The sequence below is a fragment of the Haemaphysalis longicornis genome, unplaced genomic scaffold, assembly GCF_048455015.1.
Source record: "Haemaphysalis longicornis isolate Haplotype H1 unplaced genomic scaffold, Haemaphysalis longicornis Haplotype H1 scaffold_213, whole genome shotgun sequence".
Taxonomy (NCBI): domain Eukaryota; kingdom Metazoa; phylum Arthropoda; class Arachnida; order Ixodida; family Ixodidae; genus Haemaphysalis; species Haemaphysalis longicornis.
The window spans coordinates 1-25152 of NW_027526299.1; the positions used below are offsets into that span (position 1 = coordinate 1).

At 47.2% G+C, this 25152-nt stretch overlaps 1 protein-coding gene across 1 annotated transcript in view; it reads right to left on the reverse strand.

Annotated features, from left to right (window-relative positions):
- Positions 1-641: 641 nt before the first annotated feature.
- LOC144172455 (uncharacterized) overlaps positions 642-25152 on the reverse strand; it is a gene marked incomplete at its 3' end in the record, with an annotated part of 50712 nt that continues 26201 nt past the window's right edge. Inside the window, exons 5-14 of the mRNA XM_077701157.1 lie at positions 24743-24880; positions 23442-23656; positions 21583-21695; positions 20043-20160; positions 17942-18094; positions 16648-16761; positions 16442-16568; positions 15457-15498; positions 15252-15386; positions 642-865 (exon numbers count right to left, since the gene is read on the reverse strand). Coding sequence (XP_077557283.1) covers positions 642-865; positions 15252-15386; positions 15457-15498; positions 16442-16568; positions 16648-16761; positions 17942-18094; positions 20043-20160; positions 21583-21695; positions 23442-23656; positions 24743-24880 — 1379 coding nt within the window. The remainder of the gene's footprint in view (positions 866-15251; positions 15387-15456; positions 15499-16441; positions 16569-16647; positions 16762-17941; positions 18095-20042; positions 20161-21582; positions 21696-23441; positions 23657-24742; positions 24881-25152) is intronic.

A 25152-nucleotide genomic window follows, 5' to 3' on the forward strand; every position in this document is an offset into this window, starting at 1 on the left:
GTGTGTATTTATGCATGTATGTATGTGTGTGTACGTACGTATGTATGTATGTGTGTATGTATGTGTGTATGCATGTATCTGTGCATGCATGTATGCATGTAGGCATGCATGAATGCATTTACGCATTTATGCATTTATGTATGTATGTTTGTGTATGTATGTGTGTATGTATGTATGTATGTATGTATGTATGTATGTATGTATGTATGTATGTATGTATGTATGTATGTATGTATGTATGCACGTATGTATGTATGCACGTATGTATGTATGTATGTATGTGTAAGTGCGGATAGACGCTTGAGTGTGTATGATGTATGTATTATGAAGGTATGTATGCAGGTATGAGCTAGCGTATCAGGATTGTGTGGTAAATTATTCCTTCCAATACAAGTGTCTAGAATAAATTACCTCGAAAATAAAATATTTTTTCGTCGGAATTCTCCAGAGCCTCTGGTCGCCCAGTTAATATCATTCTTACTAAGGTCGACATAGTAGATCAACCTAATTGCAGATAATATTTACCAGATCTACATTCCGAGTGTAATGACCAAGAAACTGCGGTGATTATCGCGACACGTCTATGAGGCTTCCATAAACGTATCGGGCACTCCACCTGAACCACCGTGAAAGCTACTCGCCTCCAGTGCTCGACCAAAGCTGGCGATAGTTTTCGACGTCCTGTTGAAGTTGAGTATCGCCAGGCCACTCATCTTGGCGCCCAGCACGGCCGACGCCATGCTGGCGGCGGTTTCGTTCAACTCCTTGTCGCTGGCTTGCAAGAAGACGTCGACGAGGCTGTTTGCGTCGAGACCCACGATGTGGTGCTGGTTGTTTATGGTTTCCACAAGCTTGGCTGTTTGTTCTAGTGAGAGAAAGAGGAACGAGTAATTGTGCAAATACAGATTAAAGGATAATGAGGGACTTTGAAACATGCGGCGCAATCAAATATGTAGATAAGCAAATGATTTTGAAAAACAAATATTTTGAATTCGTTGTCTGAAATCTCTGATACACTGACACGTTCATACAACCAAGGCACAGAAGTATGTTTACGTTTCATTTTTCTTTATTTTTAACACTTATTTCTTAGGCCTATATCTTATTTATAGGCCTATATCTTATTTAATTCCTGCGTTCGTGTTTCTAGGGAGGCTTATAAAGCTTTCTTTATTTAATTAATTTCTTTTATCATTTTATTTTTTGTATTTTCAAGGTTAGTTCTTCATTTTTTGACCAATTGCATTCGTTACAATATTAGAACGAATAAATGTGTTAACTTCGTCAGTTCAGTATGCATTTTGTGCAAATGCAGGAAGTTACATTTCTGGTACGTTTTCACTTTTGTTCGTGTTTTGGTTTTTCTTGGTTTTTTATTTCTGTCCTTGTTATTGATTCCGGTGTATAAGATACGAGTTTTACACTATGTTAATTCATGTTTACAAGTACTTACTGTATTATGTGTATTTTCTGGTCTTGAAGAAATCTCTTCGGCAAGTTATCTCCGTTTACGGTATTATAACAATGAAGTGTGCTAACTTCGCCATTTGAGCAGGAGGTCGCGGGTTCGATTCCGGGCCGCGGCGGCCGCTTTTCTGATGGAGGCGAAAAGCAAAAACACCCGTGTGCACGGGATTTCGGCGCAAGTTAAAGATCCCCAGATGGTCAAAATTAATCTTTAGCCATTCACTACGGCTCGCCTCATCGCCTTCATTTCGTTGGCGCGTTAAACCCTACAATCAATCAATCAATCAATCAATCAATCAATCAATCAATCAATCAATCAATCAATCAATCAATCAATCAACTTCGCCATTTATATTCACTTTTCTGCGAAGGTTGGGAGTTTCAACTTTAAGGCTTCAGCGTTCCCGAGGAATAAATCCACACAAAAGCGCTTTTAGGGTGACTTATACATGGTTTTTGAACCACGCACTGCTTGAAAGCTACTGATAAACTTCGTGCAGGGAAATATTCATGGGCGTTTTAATCCAATACTTCTGGGTTAACGGTTCAAGTGGGTACTTAGCTCCCTACGTCATCTTAGCAAGTGAGCTTCTGCGGCAGGCGTGCTGAAAGCCGTGGCTAACGCTTTGTTTCGCAAAATGGCTTTCTACCTTCGGTTGACTGGAATTGGTTATGGCAGCTAGTTTTCATACGTCGTCTTTTGGAAAGTTAGAACGATTTCCCCCTTTGTTTATAGGATGGCAGCTGCATCTGGCCTCTTAGGGACTAAGATATAATTCCAGAAATCTCATTGGCTGAGAACGCGTTTATGAGCTGCCGTATTAACCTCAGTGCCTGAGGTAGATGACGCCCTCCCTCCCCTATGGGTACGTGACTGCCCGCCGTTAGGCCTAACGTTACGTTTGAACGTCTAAATTCGTCAACCGGTCCACACAGCTTGGCAATTGTTTGACGTCCCTTGGCGCGTGTTAGGCTATGCCTAACGGTCACTTAACGTTACGGCTGAAATTAAGCTTGATAACCTACTCAATCAGATTGACTTGCAGTGACGATGACAATTGCTATCAGAAGCTCGCAGCCGTTTGACCGATCCGCCCCCCCCCCTTACACACACGCACACATTTCTCGCACACCCATTCAGAAGGATTGGCCAATAGAGTTGGAAGCTGCCGTCAAGGGTGATATGTTCTCACTGGCGGTGCCACGTTTCTCGACGAACTTTCCAGCGATTATAAACTCGTGTTCGCAACACCGCGCACGGCGTTAACCACATGAAAAGGAACCTGAGTTGGTGTACCTCTCCACGTACGTCAACGACCACAAGGCCATCGAGGCCTACGCCGACCCCACCCCTCCTCTGCCGCCTCCTCTATCACGCGAAGATTACACGCCAGGCCTATTATTGAACGTTTGCGACATTACCACCAGGGAAAATGACATCGTCATCACAGATTTTTCGAAACATCTACGTGAACGTTTGTAATGAACTACAGTTTTAATGCTTCGCACATAACCCGCGGGATGTGTATTAACTGTAGCAGGGTAGGGAATCGAGCGAGTTGCAATAACTCATGATGAAAGCGCGCACGTCCATACGGGACAAGGCGCGAGGGAACGGCAGGGTGCCCCCCTCTTGTCCCGTGTTTCTATTCGCGCTGGCAGTTCTACGTACTACTAACCCAGGCAGCACGAGCATGTGCGGCCAATCTTTGCCCAAAGAACATTGGCCAGCCCTTTTCCCCCCGGCCAATCTTCGGCCAAAGTGTTCGGCACTTAATCCAAAATGGTCCTTGGCCGTGTAAGGCTGGAGTTTGGCTGTCATTCATTGGCCAATCTGCTTTGGCCGCTGATACCATTGGGTCACCGACCATTGGCCGAATACGTATGGCCTACAATTGGCCAAAGAAGTATGGCCTACTATTGGCCAAAGACGTATGGCCTACCATTGGCCAGGCATGTATGGCCTACCATTGGCCAAGCATGTATGGCCTACCATTGGCCAATAATGTATGGCCTTCCATTGGCCAGATTCTGGTTATTCTATGCAGGCCAGAGGAAGCCCGCCCAATTAGGCTGCTGCCATGCATGCCCTGGGGCAGGCCGTTAACCTTGGCCGTGTTAATGGCACACAGGTGTTATGTAAATGAAACACAAACCAGTCAGTTTTATATCTTTATTTGTCCTTACGCAATGCATGCAATTTCCTTTTGTTGGCTTTCAGAGCACTTGGATGGCATTCGCAGAGTATATTTATCAATTTCTTCATAATCAGCATCGTCCAGCGTCGTGCTTATTTATATTGCCTTTCTGTCTGTGTCTTCGTCTTTCCTTGCAATGTTTTCCCATGAATTCTTCATAATGGCTGCCCCAATTGCCTTGTCGGCTTCTTGGTCTGGCTTTGCTGGTCCTGGAAATGAAAAATGAAATAATTATGAAACAAACAAATGAAATCAAAGCAATAAGCAGACCTGCCTACTTTCTCTGACTGTGCGCGGGGACCCTTGAATTTCAACCCCATCACCATTGTACGAATGGTATCTCGAATTTCCCGAAAAGTGGCCGCCTCAGCACAGATGTTTTTCTTTTAATGACGCGTGCACATTGTTTTGAAAAAAAAAATGGCCGCCACAGAACAGAGCTTGTTTTTTTAATCACGCGTGCACGTTAGTTTTTGTTGCCGCGACAGTTTCGGTGCTGCGAATGAGCACTCATCGCCATACTTATAGAACATTTTAACCATAATGTAGAGTACCAATAAGTGCAACTAGGTGCTGCTCGAATGGTGTTTATGGCTTAGAAAAGCTTCCCAGGGGACGCGCTCACCACAGTACTCCCTAAAAGTGTTAAAATATGTACAACAACGGCTGGGTCTATCTGTTGTAGCTATCGTTGAACGCATATTATCGGCAGGAAGCACTGATTCAAGTTCGGTGGGGAGTGTGGGCAAACATGCGCTATAATGACAGTGCAGATTGAGGCGGGCGTGTGTGCGTAAATGTGTGCTTTACTTATGGTGAAGAGTCACTCAACCAGACAATGTCTTGAGCACATGCATTCTGAGCAGTTTTGAAAGCATGCGAAGCCCGCAATTGCTACCGTAAACGTTGGAGCAAGTGTTCTTCTGCACGCAACTCGAGATCAACGGCAAAGTTGGGAGGGAGCACTATCCCGAAACACCAAAATTCAAGATGCCAGCAACGATCCCTCACCAAGAAAAAAATACAGGAAGCAAATGCACCTAACATTTCACCAATGTTAGTCATCGCTTTCAAAACCACCGAGACAGTTTCGCCGAGTCAGTTTCAAAAAAAAAATTCGCAGAATTCCGCTTGAAGTCCGCCCCAGTCTCATGCCCTGACAGTAAACCATGCAGGCTACCTTCCTCCGAACCATCCCGTGCATTCCTTATGCCATAGCTACCAAAGGACCCCCCCCCCCCTCTTTAAGTTTTAATCATCCCCAGATTTCGTTTTCAGTCTTATTAGGTATGTTCACTTTCCGGTGAAAATCTTGCAGGCATAGAGGAGGTCGCGGTCTCCGAAGCGTCACCGCATTGATGCAAGAAAAGCGATACATTCAGAATGAGCTCACAACCTCTCTAGTGCACAACAAAAAGCACCCCGAAAAGCCGCTGGGGACACAATGACCAGGATCGGTGGCGCCTGTCGCCTCCATGGAGGAACAAGCTTGCTGGCCGCACTCTTCTGCGCGTCGCGGTCCCACCGAAGGCGCCCCTCTCCAGGATAGCTCTTTCTTTGCTTTCGGTCGACCCTTCCGCAATTACCTCTTCAAGTTTCGCACGCCACGGACAGGCCAGACATTCCTCCCTTTCTTCCATTGTAAGAGGGGAAAATTTTGAATAGGCTGGTTTGGCGAGGGCCGCGACAGTCGCGTTTAAGTACTTTGGAGAAGCACAAGTGACACCCCCCCTCTCTCCACCAAGGGGGCTGGTACCCGCGATGCTCAGCCCCCCCCCCCCCCCCCCTGCAACCCCAAACCTTTAACGATGCCCCTGTAAACACGTTTGTTGATAAGCTTATAAATAGAACTGACACCGAACGCAACGAAGACAACATTAATACAGAAAGTAAGGATGAGTAAATGCACACGCGCTTAAGCTACCTTGTTTCCTTTCTTTCTCTCGCGGCAGTTTTGCTGTGGGTAGGGGGGAGGCAGGAGATATTCGCTCTTTCCAGCGACGCTAGTGACGCCGCGCGGAATTTGTCCGAAGCCGGGAGACGGTGATCGGCGGACCGGTCGCTTCTGCGGAGGCGGCTGGCGGCATCCGCGCGGCCTCGCAGATGCAAAAGGAAAATAGTAATCGCATGTATAGTAATCGGCAATGCCGTATAAATAATCGGAAAATATAGGCTGAACGAGCTTTCATATTCTCTCTTGAAGCTATAGAAGCTGCGGGTAAATGAGAGTTTTGAGCCTCATCGGTGTCTGCTGCAGAGTAAACCGGGTCTTTCGGACCCACCCGTGCGTACGTGGTGCTGAAATTATTCTTTACGGGATTACGGCTGCCACATTTAATAGTTCTTTGCTGTGAGGGCGCCGATTTTGTAGGATTTTTGTATAACCTTGTGATCGTCTTTTTCGGGTACTATTTAGATTTACTGCCGCATAATGTTTCAATCATTCTTCACTTATCTATTGTTAAAATGGCTCAATTCCACTGCTTTCAAACAATAAGCAGCAGAGGCTGTTCAATCCGCTTTCTTTTATTTTCAAATAAGAAACAAATGAAAACTTTTTGCACACGAAGGCGAGGAGCAAATGTGGTCATGCGTTTATTGATTGATTGATTATTGATTTATATTGGAATAATTATGTTGAAGCAAGATGCTTTAGGAATGACAATATTATAACTTGTTCAAATCCGAGCTCTTGAATGCATATGGTAACCCCCGTTTTTGTTTTGGTAACAAGCATCGGCGCACTTAATTATCTTACCGGCCGTGAAATCAACATAACGTAATTTCAGCCAAGAGATTTATCCCAAATTAATTATCAGAAGCCAAAAGCGCACCCGTAAACTACTGCCTGTATTTTCATGTACGCTTCAATATCACACGCCAGTGTATGCTACATGCACGCGTAAATACGTAGGCTTATAATATTTTATTTCATATAATGCTAACACGTTCGTTTGTGCAACCCTTGATATGACGTAATGGGAGCCTCGTCTTCGCAGTTTTACTGCCCAAAGTCATAACTAGGTTTTACTACAGCCAAGCAAAACACCGCAATACGCACATATCGCCCTTGCATGGTACGGATGGGCTTCTGCTTAGTATGCACACAGGGAAGAAATGAACACGGTTAAAATAAAACGCACACTGCGATGACGCTCACTGTAATAATGTCCCAATACTTAGCGTTGCACATTGTGTTGCAGGTTGTTTGCCCAATGAGCCGGGATTGTTCTCAAACCACTCCCGTGAGGCCTGAGCCATGCACAGCGGACTGCCTCGCACGCAGCGCTTTTTACACCGCTACAGACACCCTGAAACGAATCGAATGTCGCCTCGCAATCAGCACCGTATACCTGTGTTTATTTTTTTTAGAAAGTAGCTGTGTCAAGCAGAACTACGGGCTTTCAGGCCGCTACTGATGCTGGCGCGCAGGCTGCCACGGAGGCCTGATCACCGTCTCATCCGCCATTGCCGTTTTCCGCAGCGCCACCTGTAGGGGCTGGAAAGAGCGGATAGGAATGACCTAGAGGCAGCAACGTCTCGCAGCGTTTGGTGAAGTGAAATCACTGCGCTTCGGTAACACTTATTAGGGTTCTTCACATGAATGTTAAAATAAAAAGAAGGTGGAACGGAAGTAAATTAGCAACGTTAATTTTTCACATCTACTATCGAAATGGGGCTTTAAATGCTGATGTTGCGCCTCTATTTAGCATTAGTTTCCGCGCAGTGTGGCCCAAACCCAACCCTCGAACGTAATGTCATGTCATCCGACAAAAAACATCCCGTGCACCGAAACTGCCACATCGAGACATCCTGCACCAACATGTGCGTGCACCGAAATGTAAATGTAAGTACAGTACAAACATACAATATTTAACGCCGAAGTATGAACGAACAAAGGAAAAAAAGCATTCTGGAGCAACAAACAGCAACAAAGAGTGTACGAAAAAGTTAAGAAAGAAAAACGCAAAAAATTGCAGGGGGTGCTTACGACTCTGAGAATGTGAAGGCTAAATTTTCTGTTGATATGCCTTGAAATTTCGTACGAAAGGTACGGCCATCCCCGCCCGCACTTTTTTCCTGCCTTGGCTTCGGGACCATTTTTTCCTACAGCCCTGTATACGCCTGGAGCTTCGCGATCGCTGCGCCGCCTGCCGCCGTTTCTCCGCGGCGTTGACGGGATTTGCGCTGCGTGACTGATAGGGGCTCGTGCAGTGTTTTGGTTCTGTTCCGCTTCTTTTCGCCTTTCTGCGCCCTAAAAAAAAACTTGTTATGGTGACGTCTTTAGGCAAAGAGTACGTTTAGGTCACTTAAAAAGCAGCTGCGTCTTCGTAGAGTACTCGATCGCCTGCAAGAGCTACCCGCGGACGCGGTTCTGCGCGCTTAGTCGCCGCTCTTCCGGGCGTCGGCGACGGTAGCAACATATCACCCCTGTCACCTCCAAAACATCAGGCACAAATGAATTCTACTGCCGCCTCATTTAGACCTGATACTGGCCCAATGAGCGGTTGGCTTCATATTGCAGCGTGGACAACGAATGCGGCTTCGTTTCGAATATATACGTCGCAGAAAAATATGTTTCGGGGATGTGATTACCCAATCCCGGACAATAACTTATGCCTTTTATAAGAATATAAACCATGCGAAAAGGTTAAGTAATACGTGCCCACACACGCCATATAGCAAGAACCAAGGGAAGGTAATGAAATCGCGGAAAAATAAATGCTGTGCAAGTGCGGAATTAAGAAACATAATAGCTCTAACGGAAATGATAAAAAAAACACGCTAAAGACGTTTGTCGAAACTTAAGCCAGGTAGGGTTCACTAGACCAACTATACGCGAAATGCACTGCAATTTCGCGAGACATCGGGGGGGGGGGGGGGGGGGGGGGTTCTGAAGGGGAGGGGGACGCTTTGTACAAATGCGGAGCGGAATCAAGCAATGAACGTTCTAGTAATCCCACACATAAATCTCGCGTTCACTTTCCTTTTGTTTTTCTATTTCAACAAAGAGCTGATCGTACGGCGGGCGCATTTTTGGAAGTATACAGGGTAGGCTGTTCAACAAGCGATGAAAGGTGTCGTTGGAAGAATGTGGTATGTGATAAGACCCTCTGATTTCAGTTTCTGCTTTATTCTGCACGCTCCCTGTGCCATATGACGATATTTCGAAACATTGAGTCGCGGACGCGGATTATATTCTAAGCCCGTCTCCGCGCTGCTCGCAGGGGATATATGTAGCAGATGAATGTTTGCGGGCGCTCACCTCACGACAAGACGACTCTGATCCCCGAGTATAATTATGCATTGTCCATTGTGCTTTTGTTGAATATTCCCTAAATTAACACAGACCGGCTTGTAAACGGTCGTGATCAATATCTGAGGTATATTGGCAAACGTAACTGGCGTGCTGTCAGGTATGAGTGCTCCGCTGATTATGTAAGCGCACAAAACCGATTTAAATCGTAGTGTATAGCCGTAGAATGAACATCTGAAGAAACGGTGGTTACGGAGAATCTGCTAGTAAATTCAGGTCAGTGTAACTACAATCGGCTCCATCATACGCCGGTTCCGCGACGCTGGCCTGTGACACACACCTGGCGCTTATACAGACCGAATATACCACTAAGATCACTAAGATCGCGTCAGAAACATTTACACTCTCGTAAACACACCCCATTTGCGAACAGAGTGACTGCTTTACATAAACATGGATTTCAAACGCCCGCAAACGGTAAATCTCAGTCGTGAACGTGCCGCAAAAGCAGCGGCGGCAATGGGGAGCGGGACGCGGACTCCCGCGGCTGCTTTCGAAACGGGCCGCTAGGGGGATTTCAGTGGCGCCCCTACAGGCCGCGCTCGAGGCGTATACATGCATAGCACAACAGGGCTAAACACGCTTGCAAATACATGAAATAGAGTAAAGGAAGACCAACATACCTTCAAACACCGTCACCATGCACTGCCCTAGAGGGCACTCACGACGAATCGCAGGACGCCGCTTCGTTGATGTCCCTCGTTGCACCGAAATTCCAGTACACACACACAATCGTCCCCTCAAACAAAGACCGAGCACATAGTACGGTAGAAATAGGCGAGTCCTGGCTTCCTGCCGCGTATAATACACGTGACGGATGCTGCTCTAAAGTTGAGAACGGTAGTTTAGATTGAAAAGCATCGAACAAGTTAAATAAACTGAAATTACGCGTGGAAACGATCGAAAATTACCCCAACGTGCCTAGCCGCCCAACTTTTTTGCCGGCCATTGCTTACTGGCTTTGCTTTGGCTTCGGCTACTGTCGTCTTGCTGCTGGCTGTGGCTAATGTTCAGTTTCGGTTTCAGTTTGTTTTTTGTTGCTGCTGAGGTGCTTTACAAAATAAATAACTGTAGGAGATCCCATAGTCATACACCATAGAATTTCTCGAAACTCCTGAGCAACTTTATGTCATAGACTAATACAGTAATATCGGCGTCAAATGAAACGCGAACACAAAAATATGAACCCAGAACGTGCAAAATTGAAAAATACTGTTCGCAGAGTTCATATATTGGCTTGCTGTTGGTATGTTTGGAAATCCACTTTTCCAAATGTTGTTTTTGTAACTAATGCACGCGTCATTTTGGCTTGCATAGAAAGAAATTGCGCTATTTGTGGGTTCAGGTTCATATTTTTGGGTTCGCGTTTCATTTGACGCCGATAGTACGTCAACGTACATTTGCTAGATCTATTTTGGTTTCACCCGTTCTTGCAAAACCTCACCCCACTGCTGAGCGCAGTCGCTGCTTGAATAACTAATGGCCCCATTAAAAGATATCAAGTGAACTTCACAAGTTGAAGAGAAACGTAAATTTTTTATGCGCTACCTTGAGCTTGTCAGCTGCTTTAAAACGAGATTGAAGTTAAATATTGGCTTATTTCTAGCATGAGGCCGTTGCTTATGTGGTCAGTACGCCTATATGTAATTACAACAGATATATTAGGGTTGTTTAGCCACCTAACCAAAAACAGTTTTTAAAGATGTTTTCGCATACTTTAGGCAGTGACATTTTTGTTAATAAGAGCTTTCAGACGTTTCACGCGCGGATTAAGGAAGTTTAGCTGTAACAATTATAAGCAATGTGAAAGGTGCAACATTGCAAACAGGCGGGTGCAGTGCGCGAAGCAGCAACTTACAAAAAAATAACAAAACCGGAAAGTCAAAAAAAGTGGCTGGAGGGAGAGGGGGAAGGCTAAAGCCAGCAAAATTAGAATAGATGATATCTCAAACACTGATGGCATGGCTCCTGTTTGTACGTAAGGGTCACAAGTTTTGTATTTATATAGAGCGCGCGAAACGGGCGTGTGGCTGCCTTCAGTTACAGGAGTGTAGGGGGGGGGGGGGTAGCCTATGAGGAAAATTCCGAATTTTATTAGACCACCAGCCGCATCGTAACCAAGGGGTTTCAGTTAGAGTTGGAACTGCGAGTCACCGCTGCGTCGTGAAATGAGTGGCGAACACAGCTAGAGGTTTTCTTTTTTTCCCCATCAGAAAAACGGGGATGGACGTCCGCATGCTGACGTTTATTTTCTTTGCTCGGTGGAAAGATTGCCGAGCAAGTAAAATAAATAAATTTTTGTCATACCTTTCCCCTGAATTCTGTCACCCCTATGTCTAGAGCTAAAAAGTGTCACTGACAATCTACCTCCACAGAGTGGAATGCCTAATGATATTTGTATGGATAAAAAGTTCCCGTTACACATTGTAGCGTGTAGCGTTAACGCTACACATTGTATTTAAAACTTTGTCATAACGGCCATTGTCTGCTGCATATTATGCATTATCTTATCCACAATGTGTTAGGAGTTCCCCCCGACAGTTCGTACTCTGGAACCTCCTCATGTACTCCGCTTATCTATTCCTTTATATGTATGCTTACCCTTCAATAAACTTCAAACTTCAAAATGCACCTATCCCCTTATCCCCCCTCTCCTACCCCTCCTCTTCCCTCAGTTACATTCAGCTCGACGTTTGAGCCGACACTAGACCTTCGATTGATTGATTGTAGGGTTTAACGCGCCGACGCAACGCAGGTGATGAGGCCCGCCGTAGTGGAGGGCTCCGGATTAATTTTGACCACCTGGGGATCTTTGACGTGCAATCTCGTACACACGGGTGTTTTTTGCTTTTCGCCCCCATGAGAAAAGTGGCCGCCACGGCCGGGAATCGAACCCGTGACCTCGTGCTCAGCAGCGAACGCCTTAGCCACTGAGCCACCGCGGCGGGAGACAGTAGACTTTTACTTCCTGCCTCAAGTTTTAAAACAAGCATATCGTCCCGCACAGAAGCGCTGCTAATTATTTCTATCTTTCGAGGGAGAAACAATCTATAGAAGTAGCTGAAAAGCGTTTTAGAAACCACAAATGTCCGCTAGGCCGGAAATGTTCGTGAACAGATTGGAAGCGACCGGTGCAAGAGTAGAGCGCATGTGGGAGAAACGGGATGGGAGTGACGGCGGCGTAGGGGCAAACATTTTTGTTTAGGCGAGGGGCGACCTCATGCCGGATCCTCCTTCAGCAGTGTCACCCGTAACCTCCATTGGTGTGTCGTTCACCATATAGATGGCTTGTTACTAGCGATATAAAATATACTATTCAAGTACTTGGCCAACTGATATCCTCACAAGGAAATTGTAAGGATGTAACTATTCGTAATGCTGCTGTAATAATTCATTTTGGAGACAGATTGATCACCTCGGCTGCGTAGAAATGGCGACAGTCAAAATCGTGAAGGAACAGTTCAAATGGGCTACATTCGCTACTTTGAAAAAAAAAAAAGCCGTGATACACGTTGCCTGGGGGAGAATATGTTTGTGGTAACGACATGCACAAGATTATTAAAGCGATAATTGAAAGCATGCTATGAGGTTGCAGGGAAACACCGCGTAATGTTCCTTTAAATCTCCATGTTATAACACGCATACGCGTTTCATCACAACCACGGAATACATTATTTCCAAATTCAGGACGCTCCCAGCAGGTGCTTTCGTAGTATGAGGGTATTCACAATCGTATGTATAGCTTGTATTCAACAACCTACGTGCAACCTCGTAACGCATGTATTATCCTTTGTGCATGTCAGGACAGTTCTTATTGCATGGATACCAGAAATATAGGGTTTCGCAACTTCCGTGGTTCCCACCTTTTTTTATGAATAACTCACGTCGTTTCAGAGCGTTCGTGGTTCATACAAATATACATTAGAGCGTAAAACATTAGCATGGCATGCAGCTATCGTAAAATACTTATTTCGAATACCCGAAGGGTTCTTTTTTTTTGTCCAGGTACTGAATTATATAGGAAATATAACCGAAATGAAACGTCAAGGATGTTCCACTCACCAGTGACGAAACGTGTTTTCGGTGAAGCAGCTGGGTCGCAAGACATTTTGGCACAGCGAAGTATGCAGTCATGCATAGCAGGGCTAAGGGGTATGTTGTTATTACGCCGCAAATTTAATAACATTTATTAACACAGCACATGTCTCAAATGAAAGGCTGATGTGAATCAGTAGCGCCACGTGTCTCACGGGCACTTAGCTGTATGCTAGGAGCATATGCATGTGCGTGGTAGGCTGCGAGAATGAAAATGAAATGACTGGTCTACATGCTCATTGCCTGTTTTTGCTTTTATTCATGGGTATCACGCCTAAAGTAACCAGAGCGGTGCGGTGCTTCCAAACACAACACGAATGCTAGCTAGATCCGTTGCAACAGCTGCCGTTTTTTTTTCGTTTTTTTTTAAAGAATGCCCTTACGTCGCCTTCGCGGCGCTAACTTAATATCCTCGTATTGGTGAAAATGTAGCATTTAGGGGTAACTTTTTGTTTAAGCAAGCTTCGGCGCAAAAAATATTTAAAATTTAAGTTAGCATCCTACACACTAATATTTCAGTTAAAGCAAGTCTGATGTCAGTAGCCGTACCTGCTTTATCAGAGCTTATTAACTAAAGGAGAGATCTTAGGCCATCATTAGCTGACTCAAAGAAAGGGGTATTCGCTGAAGAGGTTCTTGCCACCGCCTGGCACTCGCGAAGCTACATACCATGCTACTGCATGCCACATAGTCCCCGCGGACAAGCGGCTCGTTCCCCCGCACCATTGTGTTTCCCGGCCACCGCGACCCCTCCTTCTAGAGGTCGTCTCGTACACACGCGCAATTCTCTGGCCGGAGATCTTTTCTAGATGGGTGGCCGCAGAGAAAACGAGTATTCCGTGGCCAGATTTTTGTCGTTCGTCTTTGGACCTCGGCTGGCCAAACAAACAACAAGCATTCCGCGGCCAGATTTTTGTCGTTCGTCTTCGGACCTCGGCTGGCCAAACAAACAACAAGTATTTCGCGGCCAGATTTGTGTCGTTCTTCTTCGGATCTCGGCTGGCCAAGCAAACAACAAGTATTCCGCGGCCACAGTTTTGCCGTTCGTCTTCGGACCTCGGCTGGCCAAACAAACAACAAGCATTCCGCGGCCAGATTTTTGTCGTTCGTCTTCGGACCTCGGCTGGCCAAACAAACAACAAGTATTCCACTGCCAGATTTTTGTCGTTCGTCTTCGGACCTCGGCTGGCCAAACAAACAACAAGTATTCCGCGACCAAATGCATGCCGAAGAACGTAAGTTCTCTGGCAGCCCAAAATTTTCCAATGGCCAAACAGGCCAAGCATCGGCCAAAGATAAGCCAAAGGCTGGCCACGTTTTCTGTGCTACCTGGGAAGTGTATCCTAGAATTTTATTGGAGGAGGTGGAATTCCAGAGTATCCCTATGACAAATCGGAGCCCTGGGGACCTGGTCACCCCCGCCGCGGTGGCTAAGTTGCTAAGGCTGCTGGCCTCTGTGGCTATATTTCGATTGGAGGCGAAAAGCGAAAGCAACCATGTGTCAACCGTTTGGCGCACGTTAGGGAAACTCCGTAACGCTTCAATAACCGCCTAATTTATGTCCTCCGCGTGTGGAAGCATTGCGAAAGCTGTAGTTTTCGCAACAACGGAGCGATACTGCGCGATTTGCTCGCAGAAGCCGATTTTCCGAAACATCTACGGGAACACTTATAATGGACTACACGTTTAATGCTTCGCACATACCTCGCGGGATGTGTATTAACTGTATTGGCCGCAACTATTCGACTTCGGTTTCTGCTTTGCTTTTGTAGGTTTTTTTTCTAAAGTGGCCATGGGAAACGTTTATTGCTGCAACTAAAAGAAGCCGGCCAGTAGCCCCTGCTTTACTGTAATGACGTAACTTGATCGCTTGACGAATGCCAGTACAGGCAAAGAGGAAATTTTTTGAGCAGGTTTGTTTACTGATGTGCATAGAAAAGGAAATTTTGGCTGAGGTACTTTGTGACCACCTATTCTAAGTACAGGGTGCGTTTGCTGACTACGTTCTGAAAGCGTTTAGGATTAAGAAAAAAAGTTCAAAAATTGTTGCAGGGTCCCTTTAAAAAATTTCCGGGTGGTCAAAATTATTCCGTAGACCTCCACTACAGTGCGCCTCACAGCCAAGGTGCAGCTGCGGCGCGTTAAACCTTACAAACAATCAAGCACCTGCTCACCAGGAATGACGAGCTTCATGTCGGCAGCGTTGTACTGGGCGCCCTCGTGCACCAGGTGTGTGCAGTGAGCAGACGGTACGCGGGATTCGTTGCTCACAGCCGCGGACAGGACGCACAGCAGAGGACGGTCCGGAGCTGCCGAGAATGAAATGGCGGCGGTCACGCAACAGCTGCCGCTTATGTTCTCGTGCACGGGCTGACTTACTTGCGAGAGCTAGCTTGGACTGGGCCGTGATATTCTCATCGTCTGCAAAGATAACAGGTTGAGTGGAAATTCATTAGCCGCAATTTTGTGTTTCTGGCGGATCAGAGCTGCGTAGACGTAGCAGTCGCGCGATAGTATACGACGAATCCGCTCACATAGCAAATATTAACGGAAATTGGGCAAAACAAGACATGCTTGGAATGAAGAATGAGGCATGATTTTAATTTTAAAAAAGTTGAGCCGACTGATGCAGTCAGCTTGCAATTATTGCACGTATAGCCATGATTTGCAGAAGTAAATGCAGACAAACACTATCTATAAGTGCAAAAAGATGTCGCTAAGAAATTTTGTATGCGTAACATTCGCAGCCATTAAAAAAGCAGCATGTGATCATTGAGATTTTTGTTATTCATTTAGGCAGTCACAGGTAATGCCTGACTGAACAACAACGCGGACATAGTTGAAGCGCCTCAGGAAAGGCGTTCTCACGAGCCCATCACGAGGCAAATGCGCCATTATTGTGCCTTTTGCAACGAATGAATTGAGAGGCCATTCTTCACTCCATGAACCTAGGCACACCTCAAACACTTCATAGACCGCCCCTTGGTACCTTTTTGAAAAACAATTTGCATGCGTTTTGATCATTGCCGTCACTTTTCTCGTTTCATCCTTGCACCAATTTGCATTATCACATTACATTATTTAGCGAAAAACGCAATCACGTAACTCTGCGGGTCTCCAGTGCTCTCGTCAAACCTGCTAAGTACACCAGGTTACGTGTGCCAAGTGGAATTAATGCCTTCGCGAGCCCTAGAATCCCCGTTCCAGACAGCGGAATCGGATTCTAGGGTGCAAGAATTGTATTTCCTAAGATTCTAGAAGCCATGCGTTGAGCCTAACGACGGAAAATGTTCTGTATAGGGTTGCGTTTACATTTCCAAAGACGTCGAGTGACGCTTATCCGGATCTCGTCAGTGTCGCCTACCCAGGGCTGCCCGGATCGCCATAAGACGGGCTTGGGGCAGTCCACCCTCGCAGACCCCGGAGTAGTCCTCGTAGTCCAGGTTGAAGGCTGCGACACCGGCATTAGGAAGCGTCAGGAGCGAGCGAACCTGCAACGACACAAGCGCAACGTGTAGGTTGCTGACGAGCTTGAAGGGTGCGCGATACGAGCATTTCGCGGAAACCTACCCTCTGCGCGAGAGAGGACGCTGTGTCGTATGTCTGCAGAAGGAGCTCGTGCTGCCACATGGGGGTGTCCCGAGAAGCGTTGTGCACCTGCGTCCAGCCTTGAGCGGTGCAAACCTGCAACGCATGCAAGGATGGCAAAATGAGTCTCGTTGATGACAATAAATCATTCATGGCGTTCACAAAAAGCGGAATCTAATTCAATGGTACGCTTCTTTCCCGCGTCGTTACATTACAAGGCGTTTCCCGCAACTGCCTTTCACGTTTAGCTACACGTTTTCCGCACTTTAGCTGAGATTGTGGCTGGATTGAGTCGTTAAAAAGCTCATCCCGTGCCTCGCATTAATGCGCCTAAATATGTCGTTAGATGGCCCAGGTAATTGTGCGGGACACAGTTTTTACTGCTACTATAAACCTGAGCCCCTATCATTATATTATTGCTTGGATGGAGCGACGTCACACACAGTGACCCACGTCCCCCCCCCTTCGTCATGACTACATCGACCAATCGGGAGTCTCGCGTCCCCAAGGTATTCGCCGGCCCGTCTGAGTTTGGTCGCGGCCGTGGCGGAGTGCGGACATGTTCTCGGGTTTGTCCGCTCGCGTCCTCAACGGTTTGCGATCTTCGCCAGCCATGCGTCGCTGTCCTCCGTGTTTGTTTTGACGGTGGGCGCTCTGCTGTGTGGGACCGTCGAGCGCAAGCTGCTTGATTCTGCACCCTGCGAACTGCCAAGGTTCGGTACTGCAGTGGACAGCTCATCACATCCTGGCTTCGCCTCGTCGCTTCACCGCTCCTGTCGAGTTTCATAATCATCCGCACACAGCATGAGACGCAAAAGACGGTGCCCTGTAATGTGTTTTTGTGCGCGGTGATCCAAAGCAATACGGTGGCCCCTGCCCTCTTTTCAATGTATCCTTTCTTTATTGTCACTGCCCTATCCCATTCCCCTCCACCATGTTCCCACCGCCGGACTGGGTTAAAAGCAGAACTCCCCTGAAGGGTTCGATAATATCCCCAGTCCCTTTGTATTGCCGTTTCCTTTAAAATCTAACCACTTCTCTCTGTTCTCTCTCTCCCTCTCTGTATGCCGGTTCTTCTGCTACACGCACTCCCTAGGCCCTAGTCGAACCTCTTACAGAGTATATCTTGTATATTATAAACGGTAGACTTATAATGCTATTTTTAACGTCAGATGGACTTTCAGCGAGCTGCGAGCCGTGTTAACGATGAGCACTGGTTTCGCGAGATAACAGGCTCGTATAACACGATTAAAGAGTGTGCGTCTGTGTTACGTACACTGGGAAAGTCCACTGCCAACTCTTGGTGGCAGGAGCCGAAAGGTGCGGTCTGGCCGTAGGTGGTGAAGCGAAGCGCACGCAAGTCCACGGAGAGACAGGCAAGGCTGATGCCCTTCTCCGTCACGTCCTTCAACCACCGCAATGCTGTGTCCTGCGATAGAGACCCAGTGAGTCCGATCACTTACTAGTTTGACCCAAGGATGCCTAGGCTGGGTACCGGGGCATCGGGCGCAGAACTCATGACTGGCGTGTTTCTATCTGAACTGAACCTGACGAGGATGCATGGAAACCGTGTCGTCCAGCAAACAAGGACTAGCAGGCGTCCACAAGACGGTTAGAAATAATAAGTATTTAGTTGCAAGTCACCGAACCCAAGACGAAATATCCTAGATAACGGGGTGTTTTATCTGGGCTGCAAAATATTAGAAAGTTTGTGCTGAAATAGAACTTTTAATGGATATTTTATATACGGATTAATTTGCCACACGTTGGTATGTTTATGGGGAGGGGGGGGTAGATATAGACACGCGAGAGTTTTTGTTATACTGCTCCATCAGGAACACGGATGTTGCAGCCGGGAACCGAATTTGCAACCTCGGTTAAGCCACTGAGGTTCCGCGATAGATCAAGAAAATCGAGATTTTGTAAATTGTGAGAAGTACAAATAAATAAGATGCGCCATGCACGATACCCGATGCATATTGAGCCAACTTCGACTGGTGAAGGCACCACTGCTACATGTCAAGATGAAGGCATGGATTTTGACAAAGAAAAAGTAATATAGATTTGAGCCATGGAATTCTGCTTTGTACATGCCGAGGAGATACGCGTACGATGCGTCAAATCATCACGAAAATTTTCTTTATTCTGGATGCGCTGAGATAATAGGCTTTTTAAAGTAAGTTGAAATCGATTATTTCCACTGCAGTAAGCCATCGTTATAAAAAATGTTCCGGGGGACAGAAAACTGGATTCCAAAGATTCACTCAATACATTTCGAAACCCTTCGAGTAAACGGGATTTTGAACGAAGCGATTTCGTTATACAATCGACTCTCGATATTCGAAGTCGCCTAATTGGAATTTTCGGGTAATTGCAATTGATATTCTGGTCCTGACAATTTTACATGCAATTCAGCAGAAAAATCGCTCGACAATTCGAAGTCAAAACCCAATGTATCGCTAAATCGGAAGTTATTTCGAATAAAAAAATTCCCCCGCATTTCCCCGAGGGGGAGAATGTGAAAGTGCGAATGCACGGTTGTCGGCCCGCTTGCGGCGCTTGCGCTCGGCCCCCGCAGCCCACCGCCTCGCCGCCTTCTCTTCCATCTCTTCCATCGGGTTTGTAGTATCACGTGTACACCACGCAGTTATCAAGCCGCTATAACGCCGCTGAGTCGCCAACGCACGCCGCTGACGACGTAGTTTGAATGCGTTAAAGATATAAGGCGCGTTACTGACACCGATATCAGCGTCGAGTCCGTGGCTTATTCGGTAGAGCGTCGGGCTGCGGCCCGCAAAGTCCGCGGATCGAAACCTGGCGCCGGATGCTGTTTCTTTATAGAGGAGCACTGCGGACGCCGACGCCGCCGGCGGTGGATGGTTTGGGGTCGCCTATAAAGTGCATTCGCACTTAAAAGCATCGAGGTGACCGTCATATCTCGATAAAATTGTTAATTTGTAAGCGTGAGAACCCCTCCGTGCTCTGCACTATGTTGGCGCCATCTCTATTGAGGCAGCGCGTGAGCTGATACTCGCGTCAGCGTACGCATCTCTGTTTAAAGGTCCTCAACCTTCTTTGTTGCGCACAGCTCCGTGTGAGCACTTTGTGTGGTGGAATCTTCCAGCTTCAAATTTGGTGATAAGTCTTAACTATCAGGACAACTCGGGTAACACGCTTGAACTGCTGCGAAAGTCGAGATTCTGAGCAAAATCAAGAAGGGTGAAGTCTTGCGGACTAATGGCAATGCTGCCATTGTGCTTTCTGTTCAATGGGAAGTTCTGTTACTTCAAAGTATTTTGCGGTCCCCGTGGACTTTGTATTAACGGGAGTCTACTGTATCGAGTGTTTACTCCCCTTTACCCGTAACGGGCGCTTACCGCCGCAACCGTAGGAAGGCAAGAGCGCGTCGGCTGCACCGCAGATGCCAGCGGCACAGCCCGGCAGGGACCGAGACGGCCGGGGTAGTGCGAGTTCACCACCAAGAGATCCACGTGCCTGGGTAAGGGTGTCGAGGATTACTGTATGACGTCGCGCCGAGAAGTGCCCACGGGAGCGAGAGTATCCGGGCGGGCTACATTCAGCAAGATGTTACACAGAACATTTTTAATGCGCCGCCAACATCCCACGAGTTTAGTTATGCCCCAGGGAGTTAGTGGAGACACATAGAGCAATATGCGCTGCTTACTAATGCCTCTCATACGCTTCTCTTCGTAATACCGTACTCCATTAAGGAAAAAATCATACAGAAAAGCCTCTTGCACAGCTTTCAGCTTCAAAAAGTGTATGCCGTTGGGTCGAGCAGCCATCATCCCACGGACTTGGATCTTGGGAGTTATTTGAGACACAGAAACCAAAATTGAATGCTTTACAGTTGTTTCTCCAACGCCCCTCTTTGTATTACCGCGCTCCATTGAGAAAAACCCATGCACAATAATAGTTTTCTCCTTCGAGGAAATGTACGAGGTTGGTTCAGGTTGGTACACGTTGTAGACATTATGTTTATAAGCTGTTCTAATGAAGGGTTGGAGTAGAGATCACAGACTTGTCTTATGTTACACTTGCAGTAATGGACCAGGCCTAAAAATTTGCCCCGGCGTGGGGCGGACGTAGGCGCGACATTCCCTTACGTATTCAATGCACGCCGGGCACTTCTTACGCCGTGTGCGGTTTACGCGTTAGCTATGAAGACTGCCGCAACCATCTTGATCACGTGCTAAAATGAGCTTGCCGTTCGACCTTGTGTGGCTTAGTGGGTAGCGTAGCAGCTTTCATGCTGGGTTCGATCGCTGTAACATTTGTATATGGTATAAATTCGGCGTTTTTTTTCTAAAAAACCAGACTACCCTTGTCGTCAATTCGACGCTTTCTATTCGTAAGTAAGGTTAGTTTAATGTCTTTTAGGTTGGTTTAGTTGCGCGAAGGCGCCTATCAGCAAGTGTTATAAACGTCCCGAATCACATGGGAAGTGCCCATCCTGCTGTCCTAGTCTTGTGCCGAATGAGGCAGGTTAAACATCTAAGATAGCAGGCTGCCGTCAATCAAGCACTGCAATCACGTTCACTCGAGCGACGTTCAAGCATGCTTATGATGCGTTGTTTATGAACGACAGCAATCGCATCGCTCAAAGTGGTGCGCTGCAGGCACTATTTGAGTGTTTCAGAATATCTTCCACGCTTAAGTTCTTCAGGCGCATAATATCTTCAGGCGCTAATTTACCGACAACGCTAATTTGCAGGCAGCAATGAACGATAAGCACACAATCTCACTCTCTTTGATTGAATAGTGCAAAATAAACGGGACGAGAGAAGAACACACAACGAGCGCTTGTGGTGTGTTCCCTCGTCCCATTAAGTCCGCGCTGTTCCGTCATAGTGCATGTATACCAACTAACCCAGTTCTCGACCTTTCGATTCTTACTTTGCCACGATGGAGAGGGATCTGCTGACATCGTTGGTTGGAGTAGTAGGATCGAGAATTTGGATACTTAAGCCGAGGCACAGGCTGGCGGTCTTGTACGTCTCGTGCAAGACCTGCGAGAACAAGACAGGCCACAATTGTCCGGAGGAGATTTGAACAGCCAGATCCGAAATACAGTAATAATCAGGGCAAGACGCAGATGCGGTATCCTTTATATAAAAATTGTTCTTTTTCTTATAATCGGTGTTCAGAAGTGTTGTTCCCTGCCTTCCAGCTCGTGAAGAGAGTAGTGTAGCGAAGCTGGCGCTCTAGTGGGATTTTTTAGTTGGGGTTCAACTATACTGGCGATTCGCTTTCCTGAATGATGTCAGTGGTGCTACCTCTGAGTCACAAAGAACAAACACGATTGGTGGGTAGAGCCAATGACGGTGCTATACTTGTGAACAGGTTAAAAACGGCAATAGCTCATATACGGTATCACTCCCCCTAAGAAACGGACCCGGATGCAAACGGGCGTTCGCGTTTTGAAAGGACATTGCTAGGAATGCGTGATATCGTCTGCCTTTTCTCACGTAGTTTGTTTGACGTCGCTGCAGTCGTTAATGAGCATATTAAGTCCAAAAAATCACCTACACGGCTAGTGCCATGTTCAAAATATTCTTAATGACGCACTACTTGCGCCGCGCCAAGTAACATCCGGCTGAGGTGATGAGGCACAGCGGTAACGTCCATCCGCCGAAGAACGCATGGCATTGCCCAATGTCACGGGGGAGATAGACGCCGCGCGTGGCGAGGGGTATGCAGAGCTCGGGAAATAGGCACCCGATGTGAACAGAATAATAAAATTGGACTCTAACCAGACTCTCGCCGTAGATGACTATTCTTCAGTGTGCAGCACACAACCTCAGAAAGACAGCTTACAAAAAGCAAGCTTACAGCGATCCCCTTAAAGTCGGCTTCACCTCTGAACAATGCTGCAATGCTGCTAAGTGACCTTTCCAGGGGAAATGCAAGCCGCCTGATGTCAAAATATTGATGCCGTAGGATGTTTCTGTTATTTTGTTATAAACTTTTTTATACGCTATATATTGTTGGTATACGCTCGGTCTGTCGTCTACACGATCTGCTGGACCCTAACCATAGACAGCTTCGCTGTAAAAATTAAAGCAGTTCCCCTTAACGCGAAAGCTGTCGGGAAGTGGGAAACCCGCCAACAGTGACTGTGGTGCTCTCAATTGACTACTTTCAGTACTATCCTGACGTTGATAGCGAAAGTAGTCAAGAAAGAGCCCCGCAGCCCCTGAAAGGACCCATGGAGAACCACTGGATTGAGTTATCATTAATGTGCGGTAATGAAGCGTTAATTCATGCTTTATCTTGTTTCATATTAATGTGTACTTTGTTGCGGCCTAGCAACGGCAATGTCCGTGGTAACGGCACAGCGCAAAGATCACCCCCAACACGTTCCCTATGAGGAGTGTGCGTGTAGAAGGGCAGAAGCGCAAGGCATGCGCTCCTGAGTGGCTGTCAAGAATAGAACCCTTGACTATGCTTAGGGAATTTTAGAGAGACATCAGCCTTCATAGGTTGGTGGCTTGTCGCTCGAGTTTCTCATGTAAATAAGTTTGTTTTGTGTTTCTGTGTTGTGTCGAAGACTAGCATTAAAGAAAAACAAGTCTCAGTGGCGAAACGAGATTGACACCGGCTTCGTAACGCGACGGACACAGGTTCAATCCCGACCAGCGGAAGTGGTTTTTTTTTACGAAGCCTCCGCTTGGGTGCATGACGTCGGACGAGCTACGGCGACAAGCCGGGCGCTTAAAGAGCTCCGCACTTCAACCCCTAGTCCCTTCCCTCACCTCGAGCGTGGGCGCCAGGTCGGCGAGAGCAGCGCTGGTGCGTGCCACGTGGAGGAAGGCCAGTCCGTCGAGCTGCTTGCCCTTGAGCTGCACGGCGGTGGCCTCGGCGAGCCGCATGGCGTCGCCGTCGTGGCGGGCCTCGAGCGCGCTCTCGTGCGGCGCCACCAGCACGCGCACGCCGGACGCCGCCGAGTCGCGCAGCTGCGCCACGTACTCTGCGCCGAGGGAGACCGCAGACGAGCTTCGCACGTGTGTTTTGCCATTCACTCAGACGCGCAAGCTGAACGACTAGTGACGTGCTGTATCGCTTTACAGGCCCAGATCTGTCGGGATCTCGAGTCAGTGTGGTCACAGAGCGTGCTGGTCTAAGGAGGCTCCCCCCTTCTTCTTCCCCTTTTGCGCTAATCAGATGTTCCCCACCACCACTGCAGAGCTTGGAAGGCGAGGAGGCGTCGTCTTAGCTTCCTGTACGAACCTTGAATTTCTGTTGCCCTAGCGGCTTGGGACGTAAAGGGTCACACAGTTGTGTTCCTTGAACATGGTAAGGGCTACGCGGTACACAGGCAGTTCCGAGACGAAATTCGTAGCGCAATTGGAAACATAATACACTGAAAAAGTAGGGGCGGTAGTAAAAAGCAAATGGATACAGAAACTCAAATAGTACGTACGTCTGGAGTGGCACCGGAATTTTATTATGTTAGCTTTATAACGTTTCAGGAAATAACGGAAGGAAATGCAAGCTTAAAGAAATTGAGGTGTTGTGATGTTTCAAGATTTTACCATGCGGTCCCATGGACTATCTGCACGCCGCCTGGGGGCATTATTTTAATCGACGTCCTTGTCGTCACTACAGGTCGTCCGAAAAGCTTAATGTAAAGAATCGGCCGTTTTCCAATTTTGCAATAATCGTATAATGTGCCCGTAAATATCGACAGGCGGGCGTTTTTATTATTCGGCTGTATCAGGAAAAGAGCCAAAAGCTTAAGACAAAACACGAAAAGCTTTAAAAATCGCGATGTATTTACTCAGCGCCACCAACCGAGATTCTCTTTCCAGCATAAACGCGACATCGAAATGCGGGCAGTCATCGTGCCATCTTGTTTTCTTGCCCAAGCTGAAACTCAGCCGCGTAAAGAGATCCTCCGAAGGGCGTACCACGTAATTGTTTAGGACGTCGTCTAGCTCACTTACGTACAGTAGTAGCTTTCTGTACGGCAGGCATATTTATGAGGAATGTCGAAACTGTGTGCACATGTGCGCGATGTAGGTGCTCGTGTGGCGTATACATATATATCACTCACCCTTGCTGATGGCGTCGAGGCCGTTCGACTTGCCAAAACGACGGAGGGACAGCACTATGTGCGTGCAGAACAGCTTGGACACGTTGCGGTCGACGTCGATCCGGTCGGACAACACGCACACCAGCGGCCGCACATTTTCTGCGAGAATACCACTGCCTTAGCATTGAGCGAACGCTCGCATAGGCAGGTCGTAAGAGATAGCTTCGTGACTGGTCGCGCACGGTCAGGCGCGATTGGCGATTCCATGGTAACGTGATCTAAGAGGAAGCGAGTTAACCAATTGCAAGTTGTTAGCACCACGTGATCTGTGCGTATGTGGTAACCGTTTCTGCTAATATAAAGCTCAAGGACTTCCAAGACGCATTGAAAGAAAACCTTTACCATAGGATCCTAAAGAAAGCCGGGTGAAG